This window comes from Stylophora pistillata, chromosome 14, assembly GCF_964205215.1.
Source record: "Stylophora pistillata chromosome 14, jaStyPist1.2, whole genome shotgun sequence".
Lineage (NCBI taxonomy): Eukaryota > Metazoa > Cnidaria > Anthozoa > Scleractinia > Pocilloporidae > Stylophora > Stylophora pistillata.
The window spans coordinates 16,461,948-16,472,604 of record NC_142532.1 but is presented as its reverse complement, the minus strand read 5'-3'; the positions used below and the strand labels follow the sequence as shown (position 1 = coordinate 16,472,604).

At 38.3% G+C, this 10,657-nt stretch overlaps 1 protein-coding gene across 2 annotated transcripts; it reads left to right on the top strand.

The window, feature by feature from the left end:
• The first annotated feature begins 1,418 nt into the window (after positions 1-1,418).
• LOC111332128 (uncharacterized) lies at positions 1,419-9,050 on the top strand. Of its 2 annotated transcripts, XM_088745542.1 has the most exons (3): positions 1,419-1,870; positions 2,985-3,220; positions 6,115-9,050. In XM_088745542.1, the coding sequence occupies exons 2-3, from the start codon at positions 2,986-2,988 to the stop codon at positions 6,456-6,458; spliced, it is 579 nt and encodes a 192-aa protein (XP_088601668.1). In that variant the 5' UTR covers positions 1,419-1,870; position 2,985; the 3' UTR covers positions 6,459-9,050. The 2 variants fall into 2 exon arrangements, with proteins under 2 accessions (XP_088601668.1, XP_022793146.2); XM_022937411.2 differs by lacking the exon at positions 1,419-1,870 and having other exon boundaries at positions 2,656-3,220.
• Positions 9,051-10,657: the final 1,607 nt, after the last annotated feature.

Below are 10,657 nucleotides of genomic sequence, written 5' to 3'. Positions count from 1 at the left end.
ATTTCTGGAAGGGTCTTCTTTTCAAAAAAATAGAGCGAGAAATGTTTTCCAGCCGGAGCAAGTGCCAAGAAACTACAACTGTGAAAGTGACTTTACGGTAACCATACTAAGTCACCAGATGCATGTACCATTAATTGAAAATTTTGTCGCCACATTTACATTTACCAGGTCAGTTACTTCTTGTGTTTTTTTTAGGGACCTTAAGCAAATCACGACGGCGACGGCAACGAGGACGTGGTGAAAAGAATAGATCTAATGGGCAGAACAATAGCTCAGGAGGTGCGTTTTAAACCTTTGTGCATTTCTAAGACGTCCTCTGCAAAACAACAGCGCGAAACCACCAAAATTTGCGTCGTCTGCGAACTGAAACCGCGACGGCAAATTCCTTTAATTTCCACTTAACTCAACGCTACTCATATAAGTTATGCTGAGGTTGATGTGTGGCGCAGTAAGAACCGGAAAACAAATTCCGGCATTTTCAAAATCCCGACTGCAATAATATGATCACTTTGTTAGCCCAGAGTTAACCCTGGTTAGGCATTGTGGCGTATCTTGCGAACTAAAATGGAGTGTTAAACAATAGTTTAGCCTTTTCGCACGCTCGCGTGAATGTTCAGGCTGTTTTGTTTTTAATTTTTTTTTCTCAAAAATGACAACAATAGTAAAATGCAGTTATAAGTATATAAGTTATGCGGAAGTTGATGTGTGGCGCAGTAAGAACCGGTAAACACATTCCGCCATTTTCGAAATGCTAACTAAAAAAGTAGAAATTTATTTTTTAATTGACGTCTTCCTTGGCGTTGCCGTCCCGACTGCAATAATATTATTAATATTATTAATATTATTAATATTATTAATAATATTAGGGACTTTAAGCAAACCACGACGGCGACGGCAATGAGGACGTGGAAAAACAATAGATCTAATTGGCAGAACAATAGCTCAGCATTTGCGTTTTAAAACTTTGTACATTTCTTAGCCGTCCTCTGCAAAACAACAACGTGAAATCACCAAAATTTGCGTCATCTACGAAACCAAAACCGCGACGGCAAGTTATTTTAATTTCCATTTGGAACTCAACGCTCCTTTTATGCGTTTTGTTGAGGTTGAGGTGTGGCGCCATAGGAGACGGTAAACACATGCGACCATTTTCCAAATTCTAATTAAAAGAAGAAACTCATTTTTTAATCAACGTCTTCCTTAGCGTTGCCGTCCTGACTGCTTAAGGTCCCTAATATGATCACTTTGTTGGGCATTGTGGCGCATCTTGCGAACTAAAATGGAAATCTTGGCGGGTTAAACAGTAGTTTAGCCTTTTCGCACGCTCACGTGAATGTTCAGGCTGTTTTGTTTTTAATTTTTTTTTCTCATAAATGATAACAATAGTAAAATGCAGTTTATATTATTGGGCATAAATATGTTTTGGGCTCTTCTCTGAGTCATTTTTAACCCTCGCCTAGCGGCTTGGGCTAAAATGACTGTACTGTTTTATCAACGAAAAGAATATTAGATGTGACTTCTAACAAAGAATCGTAATTAGCACTGATTGGTTTTCCTTTGTTTGGTTTTGTTTAGTATGGTTTGGCTTGGTTTTGTATTTATTGTCCTAATTACTCTCTTATGTAATGACGCAGCCGTCTTTGGGAGAAAATGATCTGAAAATCGTAAAAGCAGTTTCTAACAAAAAATAATGATCGTCTAAAAAATACTTATTCATTTCCTTTGTTCTGATTGTTTGTTACTGTCGTTTTTTGTGTGCTCTATAGGATTGCTTTTGTTTATTTAATTTTTTTTTACCCTCTCGTCTAGATTAGCCATTTCGTGGGCAAGAAATGAAGTAATTTCAATACCAAAAGAGTAAGGAACTCAGGTTAGTGGTGCTGTTTTGTTTGATCTCGCGGGCTCAGCAGTTCGCAGAGAGACTCGCTTCTCTTGACCAATATTATCCCGAAACGGGCATAATATTAAAATTATTTTTACGCTTGCGATGACGTGGACTTGGAGCTGTTTGTCAATTGTTTCCATCGGCAAGAAGTCTAACAGTAAACTCCATTGCGTCTGTGGTTCGAATACTCGCAACTAACTCAGACTTTTTGGTCGTCCTACGCTCATAATTTCATTAAGGGACATTAAGTTCAAGTATTCGTCTTTTGGAAGCTTCTATCAGTTTGAGATCGCCAAGTCGGTCAAGTACTTCCCAACTAAGCAAATAATAGTAATAAGGGGGAAAAAGTCTGAATTTCTATGAATTTTCAATATATACTAACTTTAAGGCCTGCCGTTAAGAAACACGTTAAAATTTCAATTCACTGGGAATACTCAATTTTATCCTACTTAACAAATGGTAAACACCACACCGTACACTATTGACCAATCAGAGCGCGCGCTTTACTTTGTTTATGTTATAAATACAAACAGAAAAGGTCTGAAGAGTAGGAACAGTTTTAACGCTGGTAAAAATTCGTAAAATCTAGTGTATCAATATAAAATTATTTTCAACGGAAACCCCTTGAATGATCTCAAATCGCACCGGAAATTCTCAAACAGTACGACCTTTCCACTTCATTTCTTTATCGGTGATGAACAATATTCAGTGAAAATTCCATGGAGACAAAAGCCTCCTTCAAAATATTCAAGTCGTCTAGTGTTCTATAGAATATTTACCTTTCTGTGCTCTCCGATTATGTGTATTTACTTTCTGCCCTCAGAGAGTCTGGAGCTCATTGCATTGAAATCAAAGCAAAGAAGCGGTATTTTATTTCATCGCTCGATATTGCCCGTGGTTATAGAAAACTTCGGCATTTATTCAGATTGATTGGCCGTAGTTCGTCGAGAAGAAGCTAAAGAACCGGATCACATCTCAAAAAAAGCCCAGCGAGGATATTACTAACACCAGCTGCTTGCACGGTGCAGTTTGCACGTGGCGAGACGTTCCATCTCAGAAGCATCTTCTTGATTCAGATATATTTTTTTCTTTCATTCAGCATGTTTATGACATGTGACTCAGATGCAGCTGTGTTTATTTTAAATGCGTCGCTAACAAGCACGTTTTGCCTTCGTCGCGAGTGTAAAAGGCTGAAGCCCGCCGTTCTGCTGATTTTAGCCTTGAGTGATTGGTGCGCGGTTGTTTTTGGATCTTTTTCTCGACTTTCTGGCGAGAAAGACCTGTGGTTTATTACCTCTTGCCTCTGTGAACAACCTCAAGTTCTGCTGCAGACAGGTAACGACGTCATATATTTACCTACTCTCTACTTTTAAGTTAAAGCTCAAACCATTGTCTGGTTAATCTATTTTTAATATCTACATAAGGAAGTTTCGTTTTCGACTTCGAGACCCAAAGACGTTACATGTAGTTTCTGTTTTGGAGGACAAAGTCCTTTTTTGCTATGTCTTAACAAGACAATGGAAAAACAAACATTCAAGCTATTTCAATTAAGGGGAAAAATTATTCCGGTTTTCGGTCGGAGTTTCAATATATAGAAAATAAATTTTGTCATTGGGCTTCTAACAAAAATCCTTTACTGAAGTGAGTTGTACCCGGGACCGCCAATACGGGAGATGAGATGCAAATCAAATTTACTCGTTTGTCGGCTTTCAGCACCTTGAACTACTTATAAAAGCGTAGTCAAAGTGAAATAAAGAAGGCTGCCACATCTCCAAAGGGCGACTGCATTGATCATTTCACGTGGGCTTTAAGAACAAGATTTTGAAAAGTAAATAAAAAAAAAAGAAAGTTGTTGTCCGTCTTTTCGCGGACGAATGCGAGGGGTTTCTTTATTAAGTAACCCTTACTTAATTTCTCCTTACATATTCGATGCATTGTACAACGTACATTACAACATAACCAAAGTAAAGCACGCGCTCTGATTGGTCAATTCAGCGTCCACCATTTGCCCATGGGTGTACGCTGCTGACTTGAGCAAATGCAAAGACTGGTTTTCCGCGCGCGCTTGTTTTTTCTGGTCCTTATCGCATTTGTGTCTGCAATGCAAAGGGTCCGCGGAGTTACAGTTTCAGGACGAGGCTATCGGGTCAACGTTTCTCGAGAAACACCAAAAACACTCCATGTCTGACCATATAACTCTGGAATAGGCGTTTTTTTCTGCCGAGGAAAAGGTTAAAATTCTTAGTGGTAATTGTCCTGGCATCACGAAAGGAAGATTGAAAGAATGGCTGTCATTTCGTAATGGAACGGCAAAATTTTGTCACGTTTGTTCATGACTACGGTTGTTGTTCCTTTGTCGGCCTTTTTGAGGTTTAACTCAGAGTCACGTTTCAAGGCCCTCAGCGCCTTGCGTTCGGCCGGAAGCAAATTATCTTTTGACTCTGTAATTTCTATTTCTGAAAGGTCACTTTTAACCTCTTCTAAATAGCTTTCAAAGGCTACGGATTTTTTTATTGGTGGTATCCATGTAGATTTGACATGGCAGGGATGGGTTTTTTTGTCCTCCCCTCGAAATGTGTAAATCAGACGCATTCTCCTTGCGAACTGATCAAAGTCACACAATAGTTGTTGTCTGATCTGTTTTTATTTTGTAGCGGGTGTTGGAATGAATTTAAGCCCTTTTGCCAGTAAATTAATCTGGTAGTTTGTAAGTTCTTTATTTGAGAGGCTTTTTATGTGCGTTTTGTTCGCCTCTAGTTTGATAGTTGAACGTGTTTGGCAAGACCGCGGTTTTGATCCTAATCTTGTGGATCTCGTCAGTTGCTGATTCACTGAATAGATTGTTGCACCCGTACGCAATACAATGTCTAACCATGACGAGAACACGCTGTATCCTTAAGAACATGAATAAAAATACCTCCAAACGTAGCCGTTTGCTTCGATTTTACTTGAAAGTTTTACCTGTGTGACCCGATTGCCTCGTTTCGAAACTTCAAAGTCCGCTGAGCTCTCGTACAGTGGGCATAAATGCGACAAGGGCATGTATCAGTGTTATGTTATAAAACAAATGGTAAATGCCACAGTGTATACTATTGAGTTATGTATGCACTTGAGAGGTTTGCTAAGCACTCAAGAAGCTTGAATCGCTTTAGGCCATCACCTCGCGCGTAGGCATGAATAGATTGTGCTAGTAAATCCAGCAAAAGTTGCTCGACAATACACCCAAAAGTTGCTCTAAAGTTGCCCAAAAATTTAAAAGTTGCCACCCAAATTTAAAAAAGTTGCTTAGTTTTGAGAGTCATTTTGTTCTACATTACTACTCAAAACATGAAGTTGTATATATAATTTAACACCATTTGTTGCAATCAATATAATCTCAACATAACTAATAACAGAAGGTATTTTCTTATGACGTTTTAGATAGTCTTTCTCACGATCCTAAGCGCATGATGCGTTTCCTTTCCCTGAGGACGAGGTCGAGCTACCGCTTCTCGTTGTTTGTATTTGCCTTCCTTGACGTGAATTTTGCGCTTTCTAGAAATTGAAGCTCTTGCAGCACTATGAAGAGTTTCCCCAGCAGCTATGGTAACCTTAATAGGGTCAATATCTTTATTATTTTCATTTTCCTCGTCAGACATTTCAGCTTCTAATTGTGATGCCTCGCACGCGCGTGAAGCTCTATGGTTGGAACGAATAACCGCTGGATGTAAGCGCCCGTTAGCAGATAGCTGCTGTCCAGTTTGGGCGCACGTGTTATTTTATAAATTATTGTAAGAACGTACGACATCCTTAGTTTTGACCAGTTTTAATGGGAAAAAAAAACCTTTTGATAAAGACCTTTTTGATGGTTTGGTCAGTTTTTAACTATTTGTTGACTCAAAAGTTGCCAAGGAAGGCAAAAGTTGCTCTAGGTTGCTGACCGTTGCTCGCAATACAAAAAGTTGCTGAAAATGCTCAAAATTTCTCAAAAGTTGCCGAGCACAATCTACTTAGGCCTACTCGCGCGACTCTTACGCTTCTATCGTGCTTAGCAACCTCCCGCGTGCATCCATAACTCAATAGTGTACGCTGTGGTGTTTACTACTTGTTAAATTGAAGAAAGCAGACATACTCACCAGTTGGGAGGTGTTCTCTTGTTTTCACACTAAATCCTCCCACGTCACCAACGAAAAAAAGAGCAGGAGCTAAAGGAGAGAAATACGAGTTCGTGGATAATTTTTTCTTCCCAGGCATTTTTGTGCTGAACGTAGCCGTCCTTCTACTTAACAATGAGCTCACAGAAGCGGGGCACTTCCTTAAACGCAGTTCGTACGTTCATCTCTTACTCTTCAATGCGGCTTCGTTTATTCTGGCAAATGCAGTGACACACGTTGGCGCGCAAGCTATTGGAGATGTCGAGGGAGCCCTGGAGACGAGTCATATGTCAAGTACAGTGTTCCTCCTTGGCGTCTATAGAACAGTATTCCTATCACTGGACTCGCTATATTTTGCCTACGTGAACATCGGAGACAACAGTGACATATCCATGGACAAATTAAGACTCGGAGAAAAGACAGTAATAACAATTGTCTAAGATCGATGAAGGTTGTTCCAGGCGTTAAGAATGAAGAGGAAATAAAAAGAAATACAGTGTATGAGAATGGGAAAGGCGCTACGCTGCCTTCGAGCTGCTAGTTATAAGAGGTAGTTGGGCGCTGGATAGAGAGTCGCAGGTGGATGCTTATGGTAAAAGATGCAAAATACAGTGGTATAAGCAGCAAGGGAGTGTTTATGTATTTTTCTTTCTCGTTAAACGAGCATTTTGTCATCTCTAGAACCATTTCACTCCCAAGATCTCTCTAGTAATACTCCCTACTGTCTGTCTAACATCTCTTGTGATTTTATCTCGGAAAAATTTGGTATTGGATCAACTAATATCCCCCTTGTTGATATTTCGATAGCATTTTGTCCTTTCTTTAACCATTTCATTCCCAATATCTCTTTAGCAATTTTCCTTTCTGCCCGTCATACACTTCTTATGATTTTACCTCGGGAAACAATTCAGTGGTATTGAATCAACTAGTGTTCCCCTTGTTGATATTTCTCTTTATTCTCATCACTTGTCTGCTTGATATTGAATTGATATTGTAAGGAGAAATTCTGTCTTAGTCACCCATAGCAGTCAAAGAGTGGATAAAATGGTATTTTTACACGCCGCAACATATTGTTACCTAGTTCCTTCAATTCAAAACAATGTCTGAATTCGGGCAGAGGCGAAAATTCCCTCATTGTAATTTCACGCAGAAATTGAGTGGGACTTTTATTTATTTCTAAGCTCCTGTGAGCGGAAATAACTTACACGGTGCTCACTTCTAGATCTGACGTTAAGAACCCTGTTTGACACGTTTAGAAAACAAAACAAAAACCTACAACTGCAGCAGGGTATGATGCAATCCGCCGCAAAAGTTTAACTTTCTAAAGAGAAATGGTTTAAAGCTGCGTGCAAACATTTTTTTTTTCATGTCAACAACATTAAAAGGATGGCAAGGGATATATGTCTATGGATCATACCGCCAAGGAGACTTCTGATAAGCTGAGAAGCTCGTTTTACCAACAAAACTTCTCCGTTGGCGCATCATAAATTCCAACATTGCGATTCAGTGTCATCCAACACAACGAAAGTAAAGCCTAATGGAATTCGAAGTTATGCGCTCTCGGTGGGAAAGACAACATGCCATTTGCGACGCTTATGGTCGCTAAATTTTCATTGCTTTTACATAATCTGATTCAAGTGAAATTTTCGCACCCAGAGAGAAAATAAGCTTTTATGCACAATTAGTATTTGGAATAATTCTCGTAGTTTGTTTTGTAGCTTAGGGTTTAAAGAAGTGGAAACTATTTCAATCCGGTTAACGGTCGATCAAAACTTACAAAATGTGCCAAAAAAGTGTCCTTTACGGTCAGACAGTTATTGAAATGTGATGAAAATAAAATCCTAGTTCTTTGACACATGTGCTTTTTACTCGAACAGACAAACACGGCCAATTAATTGCGTTTTTTTTCTGTCTACCTTTCAGTCTTCGGAAGCTTACCATCATCATCGACCAACGCTGGGAGGAAAAACTAGCCAGAATAAACAAACTTAGAATCAAACATAAACGAGTTTTCGCTTTAATTCAACAGTAATCCTCACAGAATCAATAAATTAATTCTTTCACTCAGTAATAGAGCGGAACGGATTGATCGATTTGCAACAGCCATTTACAAACCCTTGCGTCACTTGAAGTCAATTTTGCGGTGTGAAACAGAGAAAGCTGCTTTACATAAACACAAAATGGCAGTAGCAAACGTGAAAGAAGGGTGTTATTGGAAAAGCCAAAAGAAAGGGTGCCTGAGGAATAAGAAAAATAACAGATGGAAACATAGATTATGACACATGTAAGATTATCTTTTTTCAATATCCACAGACTTCGACATTTTAAACTGCCATAAGCCTGTTTCAAATACACGTAAAAAGGATTGAGCAAAATTAATTCTTCATGCGTTTATCTCGTTATACTCGTGAAGTCCGAATCGAATTATATAAGTTTTTAGTAATGGTGTAGTTCGTGTTAGTATCAAATTCTTCCCGGCACGTGTTTATAACTTGGCAAACAAATGCATGTTTTGGTGTTGTTTTTTATCTAAAAGGTCGTGGTTTTACTATGTACATGGACTTTCGCTAATTTTGATGTTAGTTATTATTAAGAGGAATTTTCTACGCTCCTTTGAGCGGCCCGGTTATAACGAATATGATAAATGAGGTTCACTGAGTTTCCAGAGGGTTAATGAAATTGTGGATGAATGAGGATAACAAGAGAGGAAACCGACCACTTTCCTTTGGAATGTAAAGAGATTTCGACGCTTTCAGATGGGCACGTGTGATAATTATCCTTTATTCGTTATTTTATTATTATTCTTTAGTTGTTTAGAAATTTTGGGTCATCCTCTGCGAAAGAGCCTGAGTGAATGAAGCGGAATAAGAAAAAAATTCACAATCAAAAAACTTAGGAAAATAAAAGGTACCAGAATATAAAAGTTAGCGGGCTATTACCACAAAGTTAATCCAAGTAAACAAAGATTTACCACGAGAAATTCCATTTGTGCCACGATTGACCTCAAAAAAAAAAACAAAAAAAACAGATAATTCCAAACGATTTTAAAAACAATTTGGACATATTGAAACGCATATGGAGTGTAAAAGGTTGAGAATAAAAATTATTAAAATTAAAATCGTACATTTGTCATAAGTTTGATCGGACTATATGGCTGCATAATCTATTACTGAGCGTGTACAACTCGAAACAACTATTTTCATGATTTGACACAATTCTTGCAATTTTCTGGGGAAATTAATGATCTAAACGAAATTGTTAAACACATTAAAATGAAAGTTGTATCTCAGAACTTAGTAATTCTATTCTCTTATTCTGACCCAGACCGAAACTTTAACCTGCTCCATCAAAGTCAGCTCTGGTATTCGCAGAGTTTCGATAGTCAACAGAGTTAATTATGGATCATAAACACCAAATCATTCACTCTTGAGAACTGACTGTCACAACTGCAAAAAGTATGATTAAGTAAATAATGTTGGCCATAAAAAAGATCTGACAGGGCTAAAAATATTCTTGAATTTGTATCTCGAATGAACATAATCTGGGCACATAATTCAGGGCGCAAAATGACTTCGCTAGTTCAACATATTCTCGGAATAACCTTGTCAGTAACAGTTAAAAAAATTCAAAGAAAATTTACATCGAACGGAGTCCTAACGAGTAGATTTGAGGTGATGTACATTTATGATACATATATTCCCGCTCAATTTCCACTTCCAACACCTTCGAATGGCATTAAATTCCATGCATTGCTCAGTGAGAATTGCCATACCAAAAATATGGTGCACAGGGTAGCACTTGGATCAGATAGATTTGTTGATTTATAATTTACAAATTTTAAAGTATAATTAACACAATCTTGGAGTTAAAAGAGAATTAACTTGGAGTATAAAAAAAGGGGCCAACGTACTGTTTCCTAATGTATTTGGACATCTCTATAGCCGGAGAAATTTTTTTTGGAACAGGATGCGTTGTGGTTGATGGAGATAAAATGAAAAATGACTACAAAAGACACGATCGACACCTGCTGCTATCAAAACATTTTAATCAGGATATTGTCTATTTCACGAAACCTTCATTGTCTATGCACCACACGCCATGGAGTAACCAATTAGGTGTTAATGGAAAATCAGAAACACAGATTCTATTACGTTCCCTTAAAATAGAAACGCAACGAGAGTCAGCAGAGTCAAATCGCTTCACATTACCATTCATGTAAAATTACATCTATCACAGACGTTCCTGAAATTCTTTCAATTCCCTTGCAAGGTACAAACTTGACGTTCGACAAAAAAAAGGACAAAATGACAGGGCTGAAAACTAAAGCATAAGAACCTCTTTGGCAAAGCAGAGCTAGGCTTACTTTCTTATGATGAGACTACAGTTAAAGAAGTTTTGCTAGCATAGTAGAATGAGGAAAAATCGAGGCTCAGTTTTAAGGTGAGGTCCTTACGGGAAAATCTTTAAATAAGGCCTCACTGTATTAACCAAGCGATGGTGAGGTCAACATGGCAATCTAGGTTACATAATCTATAACCGACCCGTGGGTATTACCGCTGTATAATGCTCTGCTCTCGCTCTTAGCCAATCAGAGCACGCGTTATATCGGCAACAATCCTGGGCCATATAATGATACAGG

What these genes read in the sequence shown, in the direction of transcription:
- LOC111332128 (XM_088745542.1), top strand. Translation starts at nt 2,986, where the DNA reads ATGTTTATGACATGTGACTCAGATGCAGCTGTGTTTATTTTAAATGCG. An exon ending in TCAAGTTCTGCTGCAGACAG is followed by an intron (nt 3,221 to 6,114) that starts GTAACGACGTCA and finishes TTTTCTTCCCAG; the next exon opens with GCATTTTTGTGCTGAACGTA.